At 39.9% G+C, this 27,552-nt stretch overlaps 2 protein-coding genes across 3 annotated transcripts in view; one reads left to right on the top strand and one right to left on the bottom strand.

Annotated features, from left to right (window-relative positions):
• The window catches only part of FANCD2 (FA complementation group D2), a 55,496-nt gene that overhangs the window by 19,707 nt on the left and 8,237 nt on the right, over nt 1-27,552 (top strand). For both annotated transcript variants that reach the window (XM_028101650.2, XM_028101651.1), the window contains exons 16-37: nt 284-418; nt 1,741-1,872; nt 3,008-3,118; nt 6,678-6,787; nt 7,638-7,698; nt 8,509-8,628; nt 9,265-9,338; nt 9,620-9,766; nt 10,495-10,595; nt 11,023-11,138; nt 12,186-12,294; nt 13,030-13,137; nt 13,401-13,513; nt 14,490-14,633; nt 16,999-17,115; nt 17,893-18,021; nt 18,394-18,512; nt 21,816-21,926; nt 23,075-23,205; nt 24,314-24,407; nt 25,488-25,610; nt 26,869-26,962. In XM_028101650.2, coding sequence (XP_027957451.1) covers nt 284-418; nt 1,741-1,872; nt 3,008-3,118; nt 6,678-6,787; nt 7,638-7,698; nt 8,509-8,628; nt 9,265-9,338; nt 9,620-9,766; nt 10,495-10,595; nt 11,023-11,138; nt 12,186-12,294; nt 13,030-13,137; nt 13,401-13,513; nt 14,490-14,633; nt 16,999-17,115; nt 17,893-18,021; nt 18,394-18,512; nt 21,816-21,926; nt 23,075-23,205; nt 24,314-24,407; nt 25,488-25,610; nt 26,869-26,962 — 2,499 coding nt within the window. The remainder of the gene's footprint in view (nt 1-283; nt 419-1,740; nt 1,873-3,007; nt 3,119-6,677; nt 6,788-7,637; nt 7,699-8,508; nt 8,629-9,264; nt 9,339-9,619; nt 9,767-10,494; nt 10,596-11,022; nt 11,139-12,185; nt 12,295-13,029; nt 13,138-13,400; nt 13,514-14,489; nt 14,634-16,998; nt 17,116-17,892; nt 18,022-18,393; nt 18,513-21,815; nt 21,927-23,074; nt 23,206-24,313; nt 24,408-25,487; nt 25,611-26,868; nt 26,963-27,552) is intronic.
• LOC114207684 (NADH dehydrogenase [ubiquinone] 1 alpha subcomplex subunit 1-like) lies at nt 25,826-26,072 on the bottom strand. Its single transcript, XM_028101659.1, has 2 exons — nt 25,918-26,072; nt 25,826-25,883 (listed from the first exon to the last, which is right to left on the bottom strand). Exons 1-2 carry the CDS (start codon nt 26,070-26,072, stop codon nt 25,826-25,828), a joined length of 213 nt encoding a protein of 70 aa, XP_027957460.1.

Raw genomic sequence — 27,552 nt, 5'->3', positions numbered from 1 at the left:
TGCTATTAGGCTTATAATTTAACTTCTTTCAGCTTCCAGGTCACTTCTTATCCTTACACCTAATCCCATTGATCCTGAGCGAAAACTCAGAATGATGAAAGATAATTTTGAGTAAAACAAAGATTAAGTAAAAAAAAAAAAAAAAAGAAGAAGATAAGTTACCTTAAGTTAAAATGAGAGTTGGTGAGGGAACTCTGACATCCTATAAGGGTTAGCAAGTCCTGGTTCTGTAATAACTAAATTCCTCCCACAGCTTCTTTTTTTTCTCTCTTCCCCCCTCAAGGTCCTTAAGGATATTTGTCCATCCATTCTGTCGTTGGCACAGAGTTTGTTGCACTCCCTAGACCAGAGTATCATTTTGTTTGGCAGTCTCCTATACAAATATGCATTTAAGTTTTTTGACACTTACTGTCAGCAGGTATGTTGAAATATTTATTTTGGAGAGACGGGAACAGGAAGAAATGCAATTCCAAGTGACTTGCATGTGATATGATGTTTATTTCTTGTTGGTTGGAAGGCATTGAAGGAAAAAGAACTCTGAACTGGGAGTTGGGAAACCTTAGTTCTAGTCCTAGTCTTAATAAAATGAGGGAGACTGGACTGGAGGATCTAACTCTGCATTTTGAGCTCTAAAATTCTCTGATTTTAAAATGAAGGTCCACATCCAGTCTATTTTAAATAAACCATGGCTAAAAGGGCTGGGGTTATCGGGCCATTTTTGTAGTATACAGAAAGAGCAGTTTTAAAATTTAGCTGCAAATGATCAACTGGCAGTTAGTTGATCCTCGAGTTGTTCTCTAGAAAAAATTGTGGAGAAAAACAAATGAAGGAGAATTGCCTGAGGGCATAACCCTATTCCCATGAACATGAGACACAAAATTTAATAGCACATATCCAGAGAGGGAAGGCTGTACTTGTGGAAAGTGATTCTGAAATCAAAGAACAGAGGGTCTTATTTTGTATTTTTTTGTACATGCTATACTTAACTAGTAACAATGTCAAAACATTTGAATGGAACTTGTAAAAATAAAGACAAAATTTTAAAGCAGAGCAGTAGATTCAGCTGGCATGAGCTAGCTGCTGCAGTTGAGAAAGCCATATGATTCAGTATGGAGCAGCAGTATAAAGGAAAGGGAGAATGGCATACAAGGTATTTTTTGGAAACATCTTAATGTTTTAGAGATATTATCATGGCTCATGTTTGCTTGAAACATACAAGTCTAACCTGTAAAAAACCTTTAAAACCTTTAGCTTCTTGAGTTCCATCTTTTTTTTTTTTTAAGATTTTATTTTTAAGTAATCTCTACACCCAACATGGGGCTCGAACCCACAGTTGAGAGATCAAGAGTCACATGCTCCACCTGAGCTAGCCAGGTGCCCTGAGTTCTATCTTTTTAGTACATTTTAACAGATTAAGTACACCATGGCTTAAAGGGTAGTATTTAACCCAACTGAAAAAAGGAGACTATGCCAGGGAGCAAGATCAGGAGGGCTTAGATAATGCTCACTGATAAATTTTAGGAATTAGTCAAGAGTGGATGGTTGTTTAGTTAGGTTGGCATAATCCTCAACCTCCTAAAACCAGCACCAGTGTAAAGTAGAGAATAGAATTAGACAATGGGATAGGGTAGGTTGGGATTTTAACCAAGTTGAGATTGGAATGGTCTCAAGAATTAATCCTTTTAAGATGGCCATGTCATATTTTTATTCACACTGTCCTATTGACTCTTTACCGTATAGGAAGTGGTTGGTGCCCTAGTGACCCATATCTGCAGTGGGAATGAAGCTGAAGTTGATACTGCATTGGATGTCCTCCTAGAGTTGGTAGTTCTAAACCTATCTGCTATGAAGCTGAATGTCGTCTTTGTGAAGGTATCTGTCCCTCCAGTGACATATATTGAGTCATTTTTCTTTCTTGCATGTATCTGAGAGATATCTGGCATCTGTTAATTAGCAGCAATTTAATTTGTATTCTAGATATTGAGCACTATAATTGGTAGGAGGGGGTGGGAAGGAGGTGAGGTAATGGGCAAATAATAGAAAAAAATAACTCATTTATGTATGTATTAATGCATTCAGCAAATACTTCTTTGTACTTATGTGCACACTCTATTCTGGGTGCCCTGTATATAAAACTTAGTTCTTGCCTTTGGTGATAGTAAAGCACATAAACAAGTCACTGTAAATACAACATGAGAAATCTCTAGAAAGATAAAGTGCTATAGATGCACCAGAGCAAGAATAATTAATTTGGTCTAGGAAACTGGGTACTTCTTCAAAGAGTAGATTTGAGTGATTCTTGAAGTTTGGGCATGATTCGGTAAGAGAAAACAAAGGAAGTGCATCCAGGCAGAGGACAGTTTAAACAGAAGCAAATTGGCATCCAGGTCCATGGTACGACAAGTAGACTAGCATGGTTGGCAAATGGGACATATGGTGAGAAGTGGTGAGAGGTGAGGCTCAGAAGACATAGGATAGTGTTAGATTATGAAGGGTCTCAAATACCATGCTGAAGAGTTTCAACTTTATTTTGTAGACCATAGAGTGCTATTACAGACTTTTCATAGGGAGTTGACATAATCACATCTGGGCTTTGAAAGGTAACTAACTGTAGGTCATGTTATCCCCATATTAGGGGTGAGAAAGCTGAGGTTTTGCCCAACGTTAAAAAGTAAGTATTTCCCTTGTGACTGCTTCCACATCTGTAAAGAATGAATAAGTAATTCATGGAGTGGAAGCCGAGAAGGGATGTTATGATAAGGAATATGGTCAGAGATATAACTTTTGGCAGAGTACAGTTTTCACTAAGAAGGAAAGGGTGGAGAAGAAGAATAGGGAGAAGTAGGAGGTATGTTAGGATGACTAACCCTTTGGGCTCTGAGCACAGCTTGAGAGAACTTGAGCTTTTATGACTATCTGGATGCCTCTTACAAGGATTTTAATTTTTTTATTTGATGGAAAAATGTATTAGTGGCTAACCTTATTGTTGGCATTTTTTTTTCCATAGGGCATTTTAGATTATCTGGATAATATGTCCCCTCAGCAGATACGAAAACTCTTCTATATTCTCAGCACGCTGGCATTTGGCAAACAGCATGAAGCCAGCAGTCACATCCAGGTAACAGGCAGTATGTTGAGAAACCTTTAAAACTTTAAACTTCTTTAATTGAAATTCACTGAACAAAATCACTTTAGCCTGTGTACGAATAAAATCAAGTACACAGCCATGGTCTGAGTACTTACTCGTTCGTTTCTTACCACAAACATTAAGTGTCTGTTGTGTACCAAGCATTGAGATGGTAAGTATATTAGACTTTATACCCTCAAGTAGCTTAGTTTATTAGGATAGAAATGGGTCTGTAATCAGCTGACTATGGAACTGAGTAAGAAAAGCTGTTCAGGTTCTATACTGAGTGCTGTGGGTACACAGAGTATTACCTTGTTTCCTAGGGAACATCTACATCTAATGTGCACTTCATCTGGGCTTGCTTTCATTGGTGGACACCATTCACTGAGAAAGTCAGGCAAAGAGACTAAAACGAGAGATTACATTGCAATCAAAACTTGTAGCTCTTTTGTATCTTTAGTGCCACCCCGTGGCAGTAATCCATACTGGACTGTGATTTTGAACAACCAACACGTTTTGTTAGTTAAAAAAAAAAAATGGCTAGGTAATATACATACATAGCATAAAATTCAAAAGGCATAAGAAGTGGTGAAAAATAAGTCTCCCCCTTCTCAGTCCTCCAGGCATCTGGTTCTCTAAAGGCAGTCACTTTCTGAGTTTGTCCTGAGACATTTATAGCTTTCGGAGATGTGTTGAGCATTTACAAATTTGTTTATACTTTTCTGCTTTATACCTTATAGCTTTCTGAGATGTTCTGAGCATTTACAAATTTGTATTTACCTATATTCCACTCCTTACCCTTTTTTTTTTTAAAGATTTTATTTATTTATTTGACAGAGAGAGACACAGTGAGAAAGGGAACACAAGCAGGGGGGAGAGGGAGAGGGAGAAGTAGGCTTCCTGCCGAGCAGGGAGCCCGATGTGGGGCTTGATCCCAGGACCCTGGGATCTTGCCCTGAGCCGAAGGCAGACACTTAACGACTGAACGACCTAGGGCCCCTCACTCCTTACCCTTTTGTTCTGCATCTTACTTCTTTCATTTAGCAGTATATTTTGGAGATGACTTCACATCAGTAATATAGAGCTACATCATTATTTTTTAATGATTGTAAAATATGCGTAACAAATTTTACTACTTTAACCATTTTTAAGTGGCATTAAGGTCACTAAGAATGTTGTGCAACTCTCACCACTGTCTATATCCAGAACTTTTGTCATCCCAAACAGAAACTCTACCTATTCGGCAGTAACTCCCCATTTTCCTTCCTCCAGCCCTGGTTACCTCTAATCTATTTCCTGTCTCTGAATTTGCCTGTTCTGGGTACCTCATTTAAATAGTCGTATGAGGGTCCCTGGGTGGCTCAGTTAAGTGTCCAGCTCTTGATTTCAGCTCGGGTGATGATCTCAGGGTTGTGAGATTGAGCCCCGTTTGGGGCTCCATGCTGGGCGTGGAACCTGCTTAAGATTCTCTCTCCCCCCCTAAAAAAAAAAAATAATAAAATTTAAATTTTAAAAATAGACATGCGATATTTATCCTTTTGTGTTTGGTTTATGTCATTTAGCATTATCTGTTCAGGGTTCATCCATGGTGTAAGATATCAAACTTCATTCCTTTTTATGGCTAACTAGCACTCCATTTTATGTATACACCACATTTAGTTTGTACATTGGTTTATTGATGGACACTGGCCTTTTTACACTTTTTGGCTATTGTGAATCATGCTGCTATGAACACTGGTGTGCAAGTATCTGTTTGAGTCCCTATTTTCAATTCTTTGGGGTCTGTATCTAGGAGTGGAATTGCTGAATCCTATGTTTTTGATTCTGTGTTTAACATTTTGAGGAACCACCAAACCATTTTTTGCAGTGACTGCACCATTTTATGTGCCCATGAACACATTGAGGGCTTCATGGTTTTACATCCTCACCAACATTTATTTTCCATTTCTTAACTGTAACCATCCTTCTGGGTGCTATCTCACTGTGGTTTGCATTTGCATTTCCCTAAAGATTAATAATGCTGAACATGTTAACTATTTGCCTATTAGTTATTTGTATATCTTATTTGGGAAATTGTCTATTCAAGTCCTTTGTTCATTTTTTAAATCAATTGTTTTTTGTTGTTGATGTATAGGGATCCTTTATACTTCCTGGGTATTGTCCCCAGATACATGATTGGCAAATATTTTCTCCCATTCTGTGCATTGTCTTTTCACTCTTGATAGTGTCCTTTGATGGAGTTTTTATGACGCCCCAATTTATCTGTTTTTTTTTTTTCTTTTGTTGCCTGTGCTTTTGGTGTTATACTTAGGAAAAACCATTCCCCAATTCGAAGTCATGAAGATTTTTTCCTTAGTTTTCTTCCAAGGGTCTCACTGTTTTAGCTCTTAAATTTATGTTGTTGATTCACTTTGAGTTAATTTTTGTATATGGTTAAAGGTAAGGGCTCAATTTCATTTCGTGTATGTGTAGGTATCCAGTTTTTTCAGCACCTTTTGTGTGTGGTGTTTTTCAGCACCTTTTATTGAAAAGACTACTTTCCCCTTTGAATGGTCTTAGCACCTTTGCAGAAAGTCAGTTGACCATGTATGTGAGTGTTTATTTCTGGACTCTTATCTATTGGTGTATATGTGCTTCCTATGCAGGTGGCACACTTTTTAATTACTGTAGCTTTTGTAGTAATTTTGAAATTGAAAGATTGTAATAATTTCAAAATTGAAATTTGAAAGAACATTTTTTTTTTCCAAGATTGTTTTGGCTATTTGGGGTCCCTTGAAATTCAATATGAATTTTAGCATGAGTTTTTCTCTATCTGTAAAATATTCTGTTGTGATTTTAGTAAGGATTACAAAGAATGTGCCTGTCACTTTGAGTATTATCATTATCTTAACAATATTAAGTCTTTGAATTCATGAACATGGGATATCTTTCCATTTATTTAGGTCTTCTTTAATATCTTTCAGCATTGTTTTATAGTTTTAATGTGCAACACATCTTTTGCCTCCTAAGTTAATTTACCTAAGTCTTTCTATTTCATTATTTTAGTCAAGCAGCCAACAACATTACAATAATTCACATATCCTTATCAAGCAAGTATCACAATAATAACAATAATAGCTATTATTTTTGAACATCTGTCTTATGGTTGACACTGTTCTTTTTTTTTTTTTAAGATTTTATTTGAGAGAGAGAATGAGATAGAGAGAGCATGAGGGGGGGAGGGTCAGAGGGAGAAGCAGACTCCCTGCCGAGCAGGGAGCCCAATGCAGGACTCGATCCCAGGACTCCAGGATCATGACCTGAGCTGAAGGCAGTCACTTATCCAACTGAGCCATCCAGGCGCCCCTGGTTGACACTGTTATGGGACATTTTTTAATTTGTCTCTCATCCTTAAAAAACCTTCCCCATTTTATAGATGAAAAAATTGAGACTCAGAAATGAAATGACTTGCCAAAAGCCACAGTTAGTAAATGATAGCTTCAATATCTGCAGGTTCTTTTGCTGTACTATTCCAGCATCTTCAACTTTCGCTGTCATGTCTTTCTTGCAGGATGACATGCACCTGGTGATACGAAAGCAGCTTTCTAGCACCATATTCAAATACAAACTCATTGGTATTATTGGTGCTGTCACCATGGCTGGCATCATGGCGGAAGACAGGTATGCATGGAAATTCTGACTTCAGTGGCTCAAGGTCAGTTAATCAAGTTGCCACCTTACAAATAAAGTGTTACATTGTGTAGACTTCATTATAACATGATCGTACACATTAAGCCCATAATAAGTAAGCAAATGTTTGTTGCGACTTTTCCATTTTCCCTTCTTATCTTGATTGTATATACCACATATAATTTTTACAGAATGTGATCTTAATCATTACAGTCTGATGGTTAAAAACTAAGGATTGCTAATAAATAAAGTAATAGAAATGTTTCCACAAAAGGGGAACCGTGAACATCCTGGGATGCATTTTTCCGCATTTGCGCCTCTCCCAGGCGCTAGACATTACAGATTTCTCCATCGCTGTGGTATTGTCTGGGACATCATGTTTGATGAAAATAAGGCACCTGGTGATAGGAGCATCAGAGTTGGGTCTTGATAAGATGTTGCCATTGCAAAATGACATTGGAGTTGAGTTTATGCTCCTTAGAGATAATTTGTTAGGAATTCCAGGGACCTCTGGAGACATTCTTAGAATCGGCATTAATAATTCATGGAGGTTACACAGTGTACTGGTTAAGAGTTCATTCTTTGGAGGTATACCACTTGAGAGCATTAAATGCTTAGAACAATGCGCAGTGCTTGCTCTTACGATTATTACTAATTCAGTGTGCCCTTTTAAAAAATGTAAGATAGCCATTGTTTGCTCTAATCCACATTTTGTAAATAGTCCTCTCTGCCTTTGTGCACTTTTATCTCCACCCACATCCCAGGGATGGCAGGTTTCATACACTTATTGCTAGTTCTTACAAAATTTTATAAAAGTGAAACTAAAATTCCTTATTTTTAGAAGTAGATCTTCAAATTTGACCCAAGGGAGAACAGACATGAGCACTGAACAGTACACACAGGTGAGTTCTTGTAATGTCATTGGATATGTTTATGAATAACTGAGGAATTGCTTCTGGTTACTGTCAGTTTACCAGAAAGAATGCTTTTTTTTCAAAATATGTTTTCCTGGCTGGCATGAGTTACATTTACTTCTGTATTTGTCTGACCTCCTTAATTAAATTGTGAGTTCCTAGAGAGCAAGAAAAGTGAGCTATGTTTGTAGAATAGGAGATTGACTGGAGCATAGGGAAGAGTAAGCCTATAATTGGAGAGTTGGAGATAAAGCTAGTCCAGAGGTAGAAAAGGGAGGGCCTTGAATGTGAATCAAGACATTTCAATTTAATTTTTTACTGAGCGATAGTCTTTAAGGGTTTCTTAGCATAGACATGACATAATCAAAGCTTTGCTTTAGAAAAATTAATCCAGGGGAGCCTGGGTGGCTCAGTTGATTAAGCATCTGATTCTTGATTTTGGCTCAAGTCATTATCTCAGGGTCGTGAGATCGAGCCCCACATTGGGCTTCGCGTGGGTATGGAGCCTATTTGAGATTCTTTCTCTCTCTCTCTTTCAAAATAAAATAAAATAAAATATAGCATTTGTGAAAGTATTTGTAAAAAACAAAATCCAGTTGGGTGTGTCTGGTGGATTGGAGAAGAGATATTAGAAAGAGATGGGCTTGTCAGGAAGCTCAAGTAAACCTCAGGTGAGTGGTAGTAAGAGCTTTGCCAGTGAAATTGGAAGGAAAAATTTAGTACTGAAGGGAGTGAACGGTATTTAGGAAATGTTGGCAGCCCAGTGGCTGAACCACTCTTTCTCTTTGGCTGCTCCAGGTGACCTCCTTGCTGCAGTTGGTTCATTCCTGCAGTGAGCAGTCTCCCCAGGCTTCTGCACTTTATTATGATGAATTTGCTAATCTTATCCAAGGAGGAAAGCTGGCTCCAAAAGCCCTGGTAGGTCCCAGTATCTTTTCTTAAAGCAGCAAAGCATGAGAACTGCTTTTTACTCCTATTCTTTAAGCCCTTCTGTCTGTTGCAGTGTAAAAATAGATCATCCTGTGAACTCTCCCATATTCTAGCTGGGAAGGCTGTTCTGACTTGCCCTACTCCAGGCCTCACCTCTGAGGCCTCCTTCATATAATAACAATAATAATAGTAATGATGAGGATGATGATAATATTGTTGATAGCCACTGTGTGTGTATTCTGTGCCAGGCACTGTGTTAAGCATTTTTCATGTATTATGTGTTTTCTACTTCATAATAATGGGGTACATAATATTGTTATTCTCTTCTTAGAAATGAGGAAGCTGGGGGACGCCTGGGTGGCTCAGTCGGTTAAGCGGCTGCCTTCAGCTCAGGTCATGATCCTGCTCAGTGGGGAGTCTGCTTCTCCCTCTCCCTCTGCCCCTCCCCCTGCTCGTGCTCGCTCTCTCACTCTGTTGCTCTCTCTCAAGTAAATAAATCAAATCTTAAAAAAAAAAGAAATGAGGAAACTAAGGCTTAGAAAGGATAATAGTTTGTCTAGGGCTCTACAGCAAGTACACCCTTACCTATACAGCCTTGTTTGTTTGTTTGCTTGCTTCCCAAAGGAATGGGTTGGGCAGACCATCTTCAATGATTTCCAGGATGCCTTTGTGGTGGATTTCTCTGTTTTTGCAGAAGGGTAAGTACTGTATACCCACTAACTTGATTGTACTGGTGAAGAAATTATGTCAGTAGTTGGTGCAGACATCAGAATGCTCTTGACCTCAGCTAAGTCTGGCCCAATCCAACAGCTTCTTTCCTCCCAACACCCAACACCCCAGTTCCAGAATTCCTATAAGCTTCTACTTATTCTTTCTCTTTCTCATTTCTTCTCATAAGAGGGAAGATTGGTTTGTTCTAGTGGTTTCCCGCGTAGATGTGTATACCCTTGGGGCATCAAATTCTGGGTTCTCTCCACAGTGACTATCCATTTCCTGTGAAAGCTCTCTACGGACTAGAAGAATATAGTAGTCACGATGGGATTGTCATCAACCTCCTGCCACTGTTGTTCTCTCAGGACTTTGCAAAAGATGGGGGTAGAATGACTTCAAAGGAATCAGACCAAAAGTCAGTGTACTTTTCTCTTTTCTAAAACTTTTTTTTGCTGTTTTGAGTGTTCATGGGGTATTCCACACTTCTTGCAGTTTGTTGAGAACTTGATGGAAAAGGGTTTCTGGGGCACCTGGATGCCTTAGTTGGTTAAGCATCTGCCTTTGACTCAGGTCATGATCCCAGAGTCCTGGGATCGAGCCCCCCCATCTGGCTCCCTGCTTGATGGGGAGCCTGCATCTCCCTCTCCCTCTGTCCCTCCCCCAGCTCATTCTCTCTCTCAAGTAAATAAATAAAATCTTTTCAAAGGGAGGGGTGGTTTTCTCCTAAGACAGGTGGTATTTGGAGGGGTTAGCTAGAATGGGTCAGATTCCTTGTTTTTTCTTGGACCCTGTGGTTGGGGTTTGCATTGCCTAAGGACATCCAATAACTATTCTGTGAGGCTGTTTTCATTTCTGTTCCTTTCTCCCTCCCATGAACATACTTGTCTGCCTCTGCCACTTTCCTTCCCTCCTTCCATCTTAATTCTGCTTCTCCTAACTCATGGATATTCACTCTACACAGCTTCTGCCTTCCTCCAGGTTAGTTCATTGTATTTGCTGAGCATCCATTAAGTTCCTTGTCATGTATTTTTAAAAGTAGACATTTATTTGGGTGAAACTCCTTAATTGTAAGTTTGGGTTCCCTATAAACATGGACTAATGTGCCTATAAAGTATTGTTTAGAAATGGATTTTTCCTTTCCAGATCGGTGTCTCCGTTGTGCCTGGCTCCCTATTTCCGGTTACTGAGACTTTGTGTGGAGAAACAACATAATGGAAACTTGGAGGAGATTGATGGTTTATTAGGTATAGGATGAAGTTATCAGATCCTTTCTTCTTTGTAACCGTTCTTTGATAATGTTAGGGAAGGAAAAAAACCAGTATGTTGTGTGTGTGGGAAGGAATTTTCTAACTTCACAGAGTAGAATAGCAGTAGTAATGGAATTCCAAAGACAAAATAATAACATACAGATTTCTATCCTGTTGACAAGTCAGTCATCGTCATAGTTCCTTGTTGCTTTCTGGTCCTCACATCTGGTTTTGCAAAGACTTCTTAATTATATATAATGATTACTACATGATGTGGTAATTTTGAGATTATCAAAGTTTGACCTTCAAATACAAGTTAAAGGGGAAAGTAAGTAGAAGGAGAGGTAGGTAGCTCTAGGGGTAGCATCCAGGTTCTGTTGACTTGAAGTAAAGGGAGTTAGAAATGTTTGTTCTTCTCTTTCAGATTGTCCTATATTCCTCACTGATTTGGATCCTGGAGAGAGGCTGGAGTCTATGTCTGTTAAAGAGCATTCGTTCATGTGTTCACTCATATTTCTTACTCTTAACTGGTTCCGAGAGGTAAGCAGAATTACTAGGACATTTCACCTGTTGTCTGTAGTTCTTGTTGAAAGGAAACTATTTCCTGGTACTCATGGGACTCTCTAAAAATTCTCCACTAAGCACTAACTGCTGTGAGCTTCTCCAGCTGTTATGTCCCACTTCTTCCCAATTATATGACCTTTTGATGTAGCCAAATCAAAATACTTAGACTTCACTTAATGTTGTTCATGTTTTACTACTTCAAGCCTTTTGTTGTATTCTTTTGCCTGGAATAAACTCACCTTCTCCACTGTGAAGATACAGTTCAACCTTGCATAGGTATTCACTTAATGTTTCAATTCAGTGAGATCAAGTGAGTGATGGTTTTCCCCTTCCTTTGGAATGTATTGTGCTTAATGAAATGCACAATAATGATATATGATGAAAATGACAGTAACATCTTACATTTATATTTCCCTTCCTTTCTCATGCATATTATTTCTGAGAATGTTCGCTTAAATTATCTCTTCTTATTTTCACAATTATATTCTGATGTAGGCAGGACAGGTATTATCCTTGTTTTATACCATGCAGTGGGAGAAACAGCACAAAATGAGTAAAAATAATCAAGCACTTACATTGTGCAAAATGCTGGGCTTATTTCTTTATTTACAGTATTTAATCCATATAACAACTGCATTCTCATTTTATAGTTGTCTCATTTTATAGTTGAAGAAGTAGAAACTCAGAAAGGCTAATAATGACTTGGGTCATTATTAGGGTCACACAGTTAGTAAGTAGCAGAATAGGACTTGTTTCATCAAAATGTGTGCTCTCTAGTCACTGTGCTATTCTACTTCTTACTTAACTAGAAATCAGTAGAACTAGGATTAAAAGTCAGATCTCCTATATTGAACCAGGGCTTTTTTTCTTCCTCTATAGCACCTTGCTGAGAACACCTTTACATTACAGACTAAACTCACAGATCCTGCCACTGAATGGCATTTTTAACTCTGGATGAATAATGTAAACAAGGTTAAAATTGAAACCATTTGAAGTCTGAGAATATAATTTGTACTTTTCCAGGTTGTAAATGCCTTCTGCCAGCAAACGTCACCTGAGATAAAGGGGAAGGTGCTCACCCGGTTAAAGCATGTTGTGGAGCTTCAGAGGATCCTGGAAAAGTACTTGGCAGGTAAGGAGTGTCTTATTATGGTACCTTTGCCAGGATGGCAGGGAGGAGATAAAGAACTTTACTTTTAAGCCAAGCTCACTGATAGCCATCCCCTACTCATCTGGGACAAGAAAATGTTTGCTCAACAAGAACAAAAAACAAAAAGCCATCCATTTTCCTCCCATTGTTACCTTCAAGAAATCTTGCTGCTTAAAAAAATAAAAAATGGAAAGCTTTGGTTGGGCTTTTGTAAAGTAACTTTTCTTCTTCAGAAGTCAAACTTTCAGTGTCCTTTGCTTTCCTGAACATAGTTATGAACCAGGAGTAAAGCTGACAGGTCTCTTAATACTTTCCGACTATTAAATAAACTTGTTTTAAAGTGCTAGGTAGGTTCTCTGGGGAAAACGTAGAGCCTCCCTCAGGCCCTCATCTAAGTAATTGTGTATAAAACAAACTTCTGTGTGACCAAATATTAATATCTTTAGATTTGAAATAAGGGTTAGTTTATTTTTAGAATCATTATTTAGAATGATTTTATCTTAATTGGTCATAATCATTTAATATGATATTCCTGTAAGTCATCTCTGATCATTTTGCTATGCGAAAACAGTTCATGTCAGGTAACTTGAGTGTATCTTACAGTCATTCAGCCATACTTGGTAGTTCTGAAAATTAATTTTTAGCCAGTCAGGTGATGCATTCTAACAGTGATATGTGGTTTGTATATATTGAGCTTCTGTCTCCTCTCTTTTCCAGTCACCCCAGACTATGTTCCTCCCCTTGCAAACTTTGACTTGGAAACTTTAGATGTAACTCCTACTACTGCTGCTATTTCAGCAAAAATCAGAAAACGAGGAAAGATAGGTATGTTCTCTTCTTTTGTGTCTCCATAGGAGTGACACTGAAATAATACAAGAGGTCATATGCACCAAGGCATCAGTAACTGGAGAGATGATGTCATTGAATTCTTTCTTTGGCAAGGTTATAAAATGAACTATAATGTAGGGTTATAAAATTACCTCCTCTACCCCTCAGTAGTCTTCAGCAGGGTGTTTTCTGAAGGCAGTGATATTTAACAAACAAGATTATCGATTACTTGAATCACTTTTCTGTTTTTGGAACAAAAGGAGGAAGGAAACAGAAAGCAGATGGCAGCAAAACATCCTCTCCTGACACACTTTCAAAGGAGGATAGTTCAGAATGTGACCCTACACCATCTAATAGAAGCAAGCTGGAAAAGGTACTGGAATGATGGGTTTCCATGAAGGTTGTGTGACAGCCCAGTAAGATTAACAGGGGACCAGCATCATACTCTGCATTTTACAGAGAGAAAAATTAGAGAAAAGAGAGGCAAACGAACTCTCCTTGGCTTTGGGGCGATTCTCACAGTAGCAGAGTTAGGGTTAGACTCTAAGTCCTTATCACTAGCACACACTGTTTTTTCTAGTCATTTTCTTGAATGTGTCATTCCCTTTTTTATACCCCAGCAGTACTTTGAATTCTCTCTTGTAACATTAACAAATTTTGTTTTAGGACCTAGTTTTAGATGTACTGCTTTTAGCCTCTTTCCCCCTCTGATCCCAGATTATCAACTTCTCAATGAAGTGAGATAGCATGAAATGCTTAGGACAGTTTCTGATAATCAGTAAACAGTAGTTCCTTTTTCCTATAAGTCTACCAATCACAGAATAGGTTATATGTTTGTGAAATTGCCTAAATCACGTGGATTCCAATTATTTCTGTTTTTTCGCTACTATTTATTGTGTATTATGTATAGCTCCTGTAATCGCCTAAAAACCCAAGATTGGTAGTAATATCTACATTTAATAGGTAAGGAAACTAAGACCCAGAAAGGGTAAGTGACTTGCCCAAGGTCACACAGTTAATAAGGCTTGAGCAAGGGTTTGAAGCCAGACCTGTCTGATGCCACAGCTCATTGTTTTCTCTACCATGCCATAACACCTTGGTTTGTCTAGTAGTTCATACTTAAGTGGAAACCAACCAAGGGTCTTGATATGTGACCCATATCTCAATTTTAAATTAGGTGCTTTTGTCTCAGGAATATTTAGGGACTTTGGTGAAAGGAAGGCGGTGATTTGCTAAAAAAAAGTAACTTCTGCATAAAATGAATGCATATTTATACTTTGAGGTCTTTCTGAAAAATCAGGTTAATATTGTCCTTATTATTCTGTTGGTTGCTGCTGCTTTCTCCCCAGGAGTTCAAAGGGAAAGAAGAAAAGACATCAGTGTCACTACAGAATTACCATGCTTTTTTCCGAGAACTGGACATTGAGGTCTTCTCTGTTATGCGTTGTGGGCTTGTGACCAAGTTCATCTTAGACAGTGAAATGCACACTGAAGTAAGTCACAGAGCTGAGATCCTAGAATTGAATCTTGTTTCAGAAAATTTCTCAGCCCAGGGTGCCTGGATGGCGCAGTTGGTTAAGCATCTGACTCTTGGTTTCAGCTTGGGGTGCAATCTCAGAGTCATGAAGTCCAGCCCCGAGTCTGGCTCAGCACAGAGTCTGCTTGGGATTCGTTCTCCCTCTCTCTGCCCCTCCTACTCGTGCTTGCATGCTTTCTCTCTCTCTCTCTCGCTCTTGTTCTCAAATAAGTAAGTCTTTGAAAAAAAAAATTTCTCAGCTCTATTCTTATTGTTAAAAGAACACCATGGTGGAGCGCCTGGGTGGCTCAGTCGTTAAGCGTCTGCCTTCGGCTCAGGTCATGATCCCAGGGTCCTGGGATCGAGCCCCACATCAGGCTCCCTGCTCCGCGGGAAGCCTGCTTCTCCCTCTCCCACTCCCCCTGCTTGTGCTTCCTCTCTCACTGTGTCTCTCTCTGTCAAATAAATAAATAAAATCTTTAAAAAAAAAAAAAAAGAACACCATGGCATTGAGAGAAGGTGGACTCTGGCTTCCAGAACTTTTATATGTAGTGAAAGTAATGATAAATAATCATCCTCATCATCTTTTTTTTTTTAAGGTAAACAACCCATTTATTTATTCATCTATTTATTATTAAAGTAAGCTCTAGGCCCAACATGGAGCTTGAACTCATGACCTTAAGATCAAGAGTCACATGCTTGGGACACCTGGTTGGCTCAGTCGGTTAAGCATCTGACTTCAGCTCAGGTCATGATCCCGGGGTCCTGGGATTGAGCCCTACCTCGGGGCTCCCTGCTCAGTGGAGCGTCTGCTTTTCCCTCTCCCAGTCATGCTCTGTCTCTCTCTTTCAAGTAAATAAAGAAAATCTTTAAAAAAAAAAGTCACATGGTCTACTGACTGAGCCACCCAGGTGCCCCCATTATCATCTCGATGTTTATAAATAAGTTTTTTTACAATGTATTAGGCATTATGAAAGATCATGCTAATGATATGATCCTTATTTTAGTTTACTACTAATAAGCTATTTAGATTACTCTTGTAGAGCAGCACTGTTCTGGTTTATAGAGGTTAATGTTGTTTTTGCTGTTTCATGATGTTTGTTCAGGATCCATCAGACGTTTATCCAGGCCTTTTTTATGTGTTACACTAATCTAGACATTGGCAGTACACTAGTGCATACAGCATGATGCTAGCCTTCAAATAGCTCATAATCTAATAAAGGAAGCAGACATAACTAGCAGTATGTGCTATATCGAAGGTCTGAACCAAGTACCAGTGAAACTTTGAGGAGAGAATGGTATTTATAATGAAGTTGGAAGTAGAGCACATTTTCACAGAAGAGGTAACTTTTGATGAGGGATTTCACCAGAGTAGTTTCTTCAGGTTAAAAAAAAAAGAGAGTGGCGCCTGGATGGCTCAGTCATTAGAGCATGCAACTCTGGATCTCCTGGTCCTGAGTTCAAGCCCCACTTTGGGCCTAGAGCTTATTTTAAAATAAATAAGTAAAATAAAAAAGTAAAAATTTAAAAATTTAAAAATATCATGGAATTTACTATAGATTTTTTATAAGAATGTAAGTTCCTTCACAGTAGAGATAGTATCGACCCTCCCACCCGACCCCAATCTTTCTACATCAGCTTAGAGAGTCTCCATAAATGTTTATTGTGTAAACAGTTTGAAATGAGATTGCATTTGGCTCATTCTGCTTCTGGTAGTGTTATACCTTTTTAGGGACCCAGCACGGAGTTAATAGTAGCAAAACATTAAGGGAAAGAAAATACGAAAGGATTATTTAATGAACAGAGAAAAGCAAAATTCACTTGAATTAGTCCTTTTTTATCCCAGGGTACTTAGGAAGTGCACCTCAAGTCCACAGCTGGAAGGATACACAGAGACATTTACTTCTAGAGAAAAAGTATGCTTGGGATGCCTGGCTGGCTCAGTCCATTAAGCGTTAAGCATCTGCCTTCGGCTCGGGTCGTGATCCCAGGGTCCTTGCTCAGTGGGAAGCCTGCTTCTCTCTCTGCCCCTCCCCCTGCTTGTGCTCTTTCTCTCTCTCTGACAAATAAACAAAATCTTTAAAAAAAAATTATGTTTTCTAAAACTATACTCACTTGGATTCCTATTTTAATAATTTGAAATTCGTTTTACTTTGGGAGTGCTTGACTTTTTGATTTGTTGACAGAGCACAACAACCATTTATATGAGGTGGGGAAATTTCCCCCTTTTTTGGGAATGGTCAGATTCTTCACCCATTGGGAAGAGTAAACCTGAAATGTGCTCCTTCAAAAAGATAGCGAGGACATACTTGGAATTATCTTTTCTTTACTCCTTGTGACAGGCTACGGAAATTGTGCAACTTCAGCCCCCTGAGCTGCTTTTCTTGCTGGAAGATCTCTCCCAGAAACTGGAGAATATGCTGACACCCTCTGTTGCCAGGAGAATCCCCTTCCTCAAGGTTAGTATAGGCAGAAGCACAAGCCCTGCCCTTAATGAATTTGGAAACCAGGAGGTCTTAATGAATAAGTTATCACTTTCTTTGGCATTATGTTTGGGTCACTGGGTAGCATGAGGTCAGCCTCATTTCCAGAGCCCATTCACCTTGCTTTAGAAAGGAACTCTGAAACAGAGAAATAAAAAAAGCCACCCTAAACAGGATATATATTTCTAAATGCCCTGAGCATTCCTGAATCCTGTTCTTTATTTGGGTTTTGCTTTTAAAAGCCTTCCAAACTGAGCCTGTGCCCAAGCCTCAATGTAGTAGTAGTTGGCTATCTAGAGAAGGCCAGAACCTCATATGCTTATATAATGTACAAATGTGCATGTAGCATCTGGTGAAGCAGTGGAATGATGCTAACAACAGAACGTGAAAGTTATAGGTGTAAACATTTAAACATTAATATATCCAGTTGTTTGATTTTTTTTTTTTGTACTCACTATTTGCTCGATGTTTTTATCAGCCTAAATGATTTCTATTTTTGTGTGCACTTTATCTCATTAGTAATTATGGGTCTATACTTGTCAATCAAACACTTTGTACTCTATAAAAGCCAATCTCTTGGTAATTTGAAGACAGGGCAAGATCCCTCTGTCAGAATAGAGTTTTAGGCAAGCAGCCAATTTCTTCTGTCCACTCCTGCCTTATGACCCAGGTCTGACTAAACTCCTTAGCAAACTCTGTTTCAGAGATGCTATCCAGCGGTTTCTTCCCCCAGTAACTCTGAATTTATTATAGAGTAAAGGAAACCGGAATATTGGATTCTCACATCTCCATCAGAGATCTGCCCAAGAAATTGCTCATAGTATTGTTCAGCTGCTGGCTCCAATGTGTAACCATCTGGAGAACATTCACAACTATTTTCAGGTCAGCAGCCTATCTTATCATTATAGAAATTTAGAAATTACTGGGATGCCTAGGTGGCTTAGTTGGTTGAGTGTCTGACTCTTGGTTTCAGCTCAGGTCATGACCTCATGGGTCCTGGGATTGGCCTGCATGGGGTTCTGCACTCGGTAGGGAATCTGCTTGAAGATTCTGTCCCTCTGCCCTCCCCCAACTCTCATGCGTACGTGTGCTCTCTCTCTCTCAAATAAATAAATAAATTTTTAAATAAATCTTTAAAAAAAAATTTAGAAATTACTAAGTGAATAAGAGATTTCATTTTTGGCTGAGAAATATTGAAGGAAAAGTGAGGGCCATTGCCGAAACAACTGTCCTAAAAGCATTTTTCCTTTTTAGTGCTTGGCTGCTGAGAACCACGGTGTAGTTGATGGTCCAAGAATGAAAGTTCAGGAGTACCACATAATGTCTTCATGCTATCAGAGGCTACTGCAGATTTTTCATGGGCTTTTTGCTTGGTGAGTAAGTGGCAGATGTGGTAGGTAGAAATAATCAAGTATGCACTTGCTTTTATTTGGCAGTCACCAAGGCACTGAGGTAAAGAAAAGAAGGAAAAGGCTCCAAAAGTCTTATGTAAGTATGGTACTTGTTCTTTTTGAAGTGTTCTTGTCTGCATCATTTTGTTTAATCTTGTACCCTCTATGTCTTATATGGCAATGATTTTAACTCGTTTGAAAATTAGGTGACTTGATATTGGCTAACCTGTAATAGATCGGGCCATCTGATTCTTAGCTGGGTTTCTGTGGCAGCCTTTCCATAATAACACTGGAGAGACTGTTACTTAAGAAATTGTTACTGGGGCACCTGGCTGGCTCAGTCGGTGGACCATGAGACTCTTGATCTCAGGGTTGTGAGTTGGAGCCCCACACTAGGTGTAGAGATTACTTAAAAATAAAATCTTTTAAAAATGTTAAGTGAACAACTTGTAGATAAATTTCAGATTATATGTTAAAGAGCTGAATACATTTTGAGCTGGGGTATTTAGAGATACTTTGTGGAAACAATGGGATTTCATAGGGCCCTGAAGGATAGATGGCATTTTGGGAGGTAGAGGAAGGGTCGGGAAGGCATGGCATGGGTGAGAGTAGAAATGAGGGAGATGTGTCCTTTAAATGCTTTTGTTCTTCAGAGCTGGGCTCTGGCTCCTCTCTTATACAGGTTTTCTGGGCAGTCTCACCCGAGCTTAAATTTGTGCTGAAATTTATGTTCTGAGTTATAGGCATTTATATCCAACTGCCTACTCAACACTTCCTTAGATGTGTCATTGACACCTCAGACACATCCCATCCAAACTGGGATGTATCATCCTCACCACAGCTCCTTCAGCTTTGCCGGGCTACGTAGATGGTACCACCAGTGTCTGAGCCAGAAACCAGCAGTTGTTCTTTGTCCCTTTCTCCCATCCAAGTACTAACCAGGCCCGACCCTGCTTAGCTTCTGAGATCAGACGAGATTGGGCGCGTTCAGGGTGGTATGGCCGTAGACTCTTTGTCCCTTTCTCTACTCGCTACCTTTTCTCTCTCCCACATCAGATCCCCAAATCCTGTTAATTTTATCTTTTAAATAACATCTAAATAGCCATCTGTTGCTCTCCTGCTGCACTGCTTTGAGACTCCCATCATCTCACCTGGACGAGATTAGTTTCACAGTTGGTCTCTGCCTCCAGTTGCCCTCCCTTAGTCCCTTCTTCACATAGTAGTCAGTGGTCTTCCCATTGCAAACCCAATCTTATCCTGTCCCAACTTTGGTTCTGGTTGTCCTTAGATTTCTCTTGAGTTCAGTCTTTCCCCTAGCTTCTAAGGCCTTCTATTATCTGGCTCCTGCTCTTCCACTCATCTTACATTATACCCTCCAGCTATCCTGAATCACTTTCAGTACCCTATATTGCTTTCACCTGGAAGACTTCACGCATACTCATTCTTCTACCTGGATCCCCACCCTCCTTGATCACCAGTCTTTTCTAACTCGTCTCTGACATCTGGATTTAAACTTTAGTTCCTCAGGGGCATCTTCTCTGACCTCTAGGGCAGGTAAGCCTCCTCCTTTCTGCCTCTCTAACTCCCAGTTTTCTCCAAATACTCTAGTATCCTCTTATGATAAGATTTATTATCATTTTATTGCAGTTACTTGTTCATCTATTTTCCTTGCTAGACCATGAGCTCCATGGGAGCTGAAACCAATCATTATTGTATCCCCAGTCCTTAAAAACAGTGCCTGACAAAAGATTTGATCAGATGCCTCATCAAGGAGATATATGGATGGCAAATAAATACATGCAAAGATGTTCAATAGTATTAGTTATTAAGGAATTCCAGGTTAAAATTACAGCATGGCTAAATGATAAAGACTTACCTTACCATATTGGTGAGAACATGGAACACCTGGAACTCTCACAAGCTGCTGATGGAAATGTAGAATTGTGCACCCACTTTTGGAACAGTTTAGCAGTTCCTTAAAAAAAAGTTAGACATACACCTGGATACAACACAGCCATTCTACTCCTAGGTATTTACTCAAGAGAAATGAAAGCATATGTCTATACAAAATCTTGTGCACGAATGTTTATAGCAGCTTTATTTGTAATAGCCCCAAACTAGAAACAAATGTCCATCAACTAGTAAATGGATAAACAAATTTTCATATGGTGGAATACTACACACAACAACATGGATGAAGAAAAAAATTATACTGAATAGAAAGGACCATAAGAGTATGTGGCATTTGGTTCCATTTATATAGAACCCTAGGAAAAAGCATATAATCTCTTAGTGATGAAAACAGATCAGTGGTTGCCTATCATTGGGTAGGAGGATGGAGTGAAGGATGAATTTCAAAGGAATGTAAGGAAGCTCCTGGGGGTAATGGATTTGTTCATTATTTTCATTGCAGTGATGGTTTCATGGGTTTATATATGTCACCTGATCACAACGTTTTAAATACATGCAGTTCATTGTATGTCAATTTGTATCTCAAAGCTGTTCCCCTTCAAAACCTGACCTATTATAGACCCTCAGAATACATTTGTTGAAAGGCGGAAGGACTACCACTGGTGATGTAGAGATGTTTCTATAGGAGTAGAAAATCTAGGGGCTCAGATCGTGCTGGGCCTTGAAGGTCAGAAGAGTTTGAATGTTGTACAGAAAAGCAATTCTGGAGTTTTATGATCAGAGGCAAGGTTTAGTGAAATTAATTAGGAAAATTCTTTTGGCAGCAGTGTGCAGGACAGATTGGAAAGGGATGCAGAAAGACCAGTCAAAAGGTGTCTCAGTGATCTGCATATGTGATGATGATAAGGACCTGGCTTAGAGTGACGACCTGAGCTTGGGAAAGAGGGAACAGTAGGAAAGATAATCTGAAGATAGAATAGTCAAGACTTACAGAAGGAGTAAGTTTTTTATTGAGGACCTTCTGTGGAATCGATACTGATTTAACAATTGACGAAGTTACTTCTGGTTTTTCTGTGGATGAAGGCTGAGACTTCTCTAAAATGTAGCAAATGAAGGAGAGCTTTTTTTCCCTGAAAATGAACCTAAGAGGATTATTAGGTCCGTTAGGTAAGACTGTTTCAGGTGCCCTTCACCTTGTAGTGTGAGACTCAGAGCTGTGACTGAATTGGGTACCTGGGTACTTCCAGTGCTCTAGTTCTGATTTTTCCTCCATTGACTTACTGATGTTATAGCCTGGAGGCCAGGATCCTCAAATGCTGTTCAGGCAATCTTCCTAAAACTAAGCTCAACCATCTTACCTTGAATTTCCCTTAGGAGTGGATTTTTTCAACTTGAAAATTACAATTTACTGTACTCAGCCCTTGAGGTCCTTACCAACCGACTGAAGCAAGGAGAGCCCGACCAGTCCTTGGAGGAATTGCTCAGGTAGGTGAGACCACATATTCCAGAGTGTTGTCCCAAAAACTAAAACAGGATTAGCAAGATTTCTTCGAAATCACTTGGGTGTCCTCTCAGTAGTTGTGAGGGAAACATGTTTTCAGCTACTTTTCCTCAGTCATATGAGCTTTTTCATCTGTATATTCAGATAAATCCTGAAACATTAGAAACCATTGAAAAAATCCTACTAAATCTTTGGTATCCTGCATCCTGTAAAGTTGGCCTTTTCGGGTAATGATGTCAAAAACACTAGTGACCTGTAGTCGACTCTTGATTTTCCAGAAATCTACTCTGTCTCTCAGTAGGGTCAGTTAATTAGGTAGCAGTAGTTACCACTGATTTCCTTCCAGTCTTAAAAGAAGAGGAGCCTAGGCTGAGGGCAAGGCAGTGGAAGAGGGAGGTGAAAAGGAGATCTAAGAGGCATGGCTCCCAGCTTCCTATCCCAGCTTCAACCAGAGTAATTTTGTCTTTCACCTCCTCTACATTGTCTCTGGATCCGCAATCAATGCTTATCATCCCCGCCTATAGGGCAAGACCTTACTTCATTTTAAATATAGTGCTTTTAAATTTGTTTGACCTCCTTCCCACAATCAGTCAGGAGAGTACACGCTAGTTTTATTTCAGCTACAGTTTTGGATTAATTTTGACGCCCCATCTCCCATTATTTCAGTGCATTGAAAGCTGACCATATATATATGGCACACTTATTAAAAGCTCTGCTTTCTCTGTCTTATAGTTTTCTTTCATTTGTCCCTGTAAACCTAGAATTGAAACTTTATTCTCATTGTGTTGCCTTAGGCTTTAAGAGCAAATAATTTGTCCAGGGTTGCTCATGTAAGTGTGGCGTAAACTCCTCTTTGGGTATCTTGGTGTACATGACCCCTTCCAGGCCAGCATTCCAGGCCCTGGGCTCTGTTCTGCCCTGGCTTTCTTCATACAAGGCTAAAGGTTCTCTATCAGGGTCTTGATAGAAGGTGGCCACAAAAGCACCTGAAAATGAGGAGGATTCTGATTAGACCAATAAATATGCAAATCAACTTGGACAATTCATGAATTTAGACATATCTGTAACACTTGTCATATCTTTTTTTTTACACTTGTCATATCTTTTTTTTTCTTTCTTGTCTCCTTTACAGCCAGAGCTTCAATTACTTGCAGAATTTCTCTCACAGCATTCCCAGTTTCCAGTGTGCTCTTTATCTCATCAGACTTTTGATGGTCATTTTGGAGAAATCTACAGCTCCTGCTCAGAAAAAAGAAAAAATTGGTGATGGGCCCAGATCCTCTTTTTTTTTCTTCATGAATAGGATTAATAACTAACTCAAACTTACAAACTTAGGGCATCCTAGGACCTCGTATATTTTACATGTGAAACCCCCCATAAGAGTGGATGTGCCCTCTTAACCATATCAAGAAGGACATTTTCCCAGAAGGAGCTATGACTGATTTCTGCTGATATTGCTTAGTCTGAGTTTGGTTAGTTCAGTTGGCTAGCTAATTTTCTGTTTGGCTTCTGTTTATTCATGTCCTTTTTTTTTTTTTCTTTTTTTTGTAAATTATCTGAGACATTTGACAAAAAGAGATACAAACTGCTAGGTTAATAAAATGGGAGAAAGGAGAAATAAGATTTGATTAAGTGTAAAGAAAGGCTGGGCCCCATTCCTGATCTTTTCCTTTTTCTTTTTTTTTTTTTTTAAGATTTCATTTATTTGAGAGAGACACAGATATAGGGAGAGAGAGCATGAACTGGGAGGAAAGGGAGAAGCAGGCTTCCTGCTGAGCAGTGAGGCCAACACAGGGCGTGATCCCAGGACCCCAGGATCATGACCTGAGCCAAAGGCAGATGCTTAACCGACTGAGCCACCCAGGCGCCCCTCCTGATCTTTTTCTTTTATTTTTTTGTCATAGCTCTTTGAATGCAACTAATTATATATTCTAATTGGCAGCACACACAGGAAGCAAGAAGAAAATGCAAAACAAGTCTTTTATTATTTATTGATGATTAAAAGGGGAGAGTTTGGTGTGAATCTTTAAGGTGGGCATGGCTTATTGATCTGCCCAGGAGGAACAAGATTGGTTTTCCTACTGCCCAGCAGTGTGTGTCTATTCAGTTCATGTTTGTGTATGTGTCAGGGCAGCGTGAGATGGTGGGATGCATTGGGTCCTAGACAAACAGGTTTATTTCTGGTCGAAGGACCAGTAAAGCAGGAACCCACGGTAGCTTTTTTCAAATTGTCAGACTAGGAACTTCAGAGTAAATATTAAAAAAACAAAAAAACAATCCTTTTGATCATTAATCATCCCCCAAAAACCTGAAAAACAAGAGTATAGTCAATTTTCCATGCATGAGGGTCTTTGTCTTGCTTCTCCAACAGCTTCGTTGGCCAAACAGTTCCTCTGTCGGGTGTGGCCAAGTGGGGAGAAAGAGAAGAGTAGCATCCCTACTGAACAGCTCCAAACTTTGCTCAGGTGAGAGGCTTGGTTTCTTTCCATGAGCCAGATAGTCCATTTTGCCATTGTTGGGATCTCTTGCCAGGTGCCCAGGAACCCCAGGTGCCCCACTGGTTCTTTTTTTTTTTAAAGATTTTATTTATTTATTTGAGAGAGAGAGAATGAGAAACAGAGCACGAGAGGGAAGAGGGTCAGAGGGAGAAGCAGACTCCCTGCTGAGCAGGGAGCCCGATGCAGGACTCGATCCCGGGACTCCAGGATCATGACCTGAGCCGAAGGCAGTCGCTTAACCAACTGAGCCACCCAGGCGCCCCCCACTGGTTCTTTTTTATACTGTCAGCTAGTTCCTGACTAGCTGGAGGAAATGGAGGAGTCTGCTGTTGTATTTTGCCTTGTTAATGAGAGTTAGGTAATAGTTTGTTGCCTACTATATCCAAGACTCATCCATCACTTCCAAAGTGTCTAACTGTATTTCCAATCGAAACGTCATTTTCTTTATCTCCTGATAATTACCTGGAATCTTCATTTGATTAAAAATAAATGCTAGCAGGGGTGCCTGGGTGGCTCAGTAGGTTAAGTGTCTGCCTTAGGCTCAGGTCATGATCCCAGGGTCCTGGGATCAAGCCCCGCATCGGGCTCCCTGCTCTGCGGGAAGCCTGCTTCTCCCTCTCCCATTCCCCCTGGTTGTGTTCCCTCTCTTGCTGTGTATCTCTCTGTCAAATAAATGTATGAAATCTTTTTAAAAAAATTAATAAACACTAGTAGTTGTTTTAAAGCTAAGTACCTGGCGGGGTGACTGGGTGCTCAGTTGGTTAAGCAACCAACTCTTATTTTCTGCTCAGGTCATGATCTCAGGGTCATGAGATTGAGCCCTGTGTCAGGCTCCACGCTCAGTGCAGAGTCTGCTTGGAATTCTCTTCTCCCTCTCCTTCTACCCCTCCTCCTGCTTGCATGGGTGCATCTACACACAGTCTCTCTAAATAAATAAAATCTTTAAATTTAATAAATAAAGCTAAGTACCTGGTAATATGTCAAGAAAGAAGTCTTGATTTAGGAATTCTGTAATGTGTGTTTATATTCCTGTGGCTATCAATGCAGCATTTACCTGGAGCATACAAGCAGTGTTCTGAAGGCCATAGAGGAGATTGCTGGGGTTGGTGTCCCAGAACTGATCAATTCTCCTAAAGATGCATCTTCTTCCACGTTCCCTACCCTGACCAGGTAAGGGAGTTCTCTTCCTCCAGTTTTTTTCCCTAATTAGAATCATACTGTCCAATGTATGTGGTTTCCAAATAACTACCTTACCCTTCATTTAATTTTTTTTTTTTACTTTTTTGTTGTTTTTATTATGCACTACATTAATACACTGCATAACTTTCTAGAAGAGGTAGATGAGTATGACTGAGTTATTTTTCATCAGTCAGGAAAATGCTTCCTTAATCTATATTCTCCAAACCCTTTGACACATAGTAACGATTAACTCCAGAGACCCACCTATCTCTTTGCATCAAACTCCACGGAGACCCACCTATCTCTTTGCATCAAACTCCACGGATATGGATAATAGGCAACCCTTTTTTCCTTGTCCCCGTTACTGAACCTGTGGATGTGCGCCCTGGCTATGCAAAGGATGACCAAGCACACGGCCATGATGCCGATCCTGGGCAGGGTCTCGAACCACATCGCAGTGTGGTTGCCAGGGCCAAACCCTGCCTTTCCGGCCCGGTAAAGGTGACCTGGCCTTGGCCCCCTTCCCAGTAGGCCCACCCTTCATTTAATTCTGATACAGATGGTAGGTACAGTCATTCATTCAACACATAGAATGTCTACTGTGCATTCTTTTCAAGGGGCTCTCAGCCTACCCATGTGAAAGGACCTTAGTGAGGAATGAATTTTCAGTAGAGTCTTCAAAGACAATGGCTATTTAGTCATCAAACATCTCATGTTAGTACTTTCATCCTTTAAAAGTGAGACTATCTAATATTTTAACCACCCTTAGGATAAAGTGTTGTGTCTAATCATGTACATCTCAATGGGTTTTTTATCTCATGCAAAGTTTATAAAGCACTTTCACATTCTTTATGTCATTCAGTCCTTTCAATGATTCTGTGAGGTAGGTATTATTATCCCTGTTGTACTGATGAGGAAAATGAGCATTAGAGAGGGAACTTACTCAGACTTACACAGGCAGTATGGAATTAGGAACTTGAACTTGGATCTTCTTACCACTACCTCACAGCTCCTTCCATGCTACTACACAGTCTCCCTTCATAATGTTAACGCCATTGTTTGACAGGCCATCTTCTTGGGCTCCTTCATGAATCCTTTCCACTCCCCTATCCTTTAACAGTGGACCCTAGTGAAAGGAAGTTCTGAGAGGTGGGGGAAGGAAATGACTTTTGGTTCCTTGACTTCTTCCTTGGAAGTTCTTTCTAACCAGTCGTTGTTGTGTGAGCATGCATGTTTTCCCCTCTTCTAGGCACACCTTTGTCATTTTCTTCCGTGTGATGATGGCTGAACTAGAGAAGACAGTAAAGGGTCTTCAGGCTGGCACAGCAGCAGACTCACAACAGGTGGGTCAGATATTCCCACCATAAGAGGTAGACCTGATTACTAGGAAGCTGCTGCATCTTCTATTTCTTGGGTCCAGGGTTTCTTCTAAACTACTTCCTTTGAGTTAGAGAGATCCAGGATTCTTTGTCAAAGAGTTCCTGGTTTAATTTCCTTTCCTTCCAGTTTGAGGGAGGATTGGGCTCTATACTCCCTGGCTACTGCCCAGAGGAAGGCTCAGACTGCTCCATAAGCAAGTCTTTGGTCTGGAAAAAATGTCTTTGGTCGCAGCCTCCCATGCCCGGCAGTTTGCTGCTCGTGCGCTGGCATGAGGTAAGCAGGCCTGTTTAAGATGCTGTGCCACTGCCTGCTAACCAGAACTGAGCTAGACCGCTGAGAGCCTAGGAATCAGAGAAGCTGCAGGGATCTGATAACCAGCAGGTATGTTGCACAGGCTTTTTCCTACTTGGAAGTTCCTGAAGAGGAGTCCTCTTTAGAAACTCTCTATAAGGCACCCTATGCAGGCCTCAGAACTATCTTGTGGGTGCACTGGTAACATCTGAGAGAATAATTGGCTTAAATTAATCCTTGAGTAACTATGTAATCCAAGACC

This window comes from Eumetopias jubatus, unplaced genomic scaffold (assembly GCF_037043125.1).
Source record: "Eumetopias jubatus isolate StellerSeaLion01/CBP00866 unplaced genomic scaffold, mEumJub1_p1.0 scaffold_1, whole genome shotgun sequence".
NCBI classification, from domain to species: Eukaryota; Metazoa; Chordata; class Mammalia; order Carnivora; family Otariidae; genus Eumetopias; species Eumetopias jubatus.
Note: the sequence above shows the minus strand (reverse complement) of the source record. Positions and strands in the feature narration are given on the sequence as shown.

What these genes read in the sequence shown, in the direction of transcription:
- LOC114207684 (XM_028101659.1), bottom strand. Translation starts at nt 26,072, where the DNA reads ATGTGGTTCGAGACCCTGCCCAGGATCGGCATCATGGCCGTGTGCTTG. An exon ending in AGTTTGATGCAAAGAGATAG is followed by an intron (nt 25,884 to 25,917) that starts GTGGGTCTCCGT and finishes GCAAAGAGATAG; the next exon opens with GTGGGTCTCTGGAGTTAATC.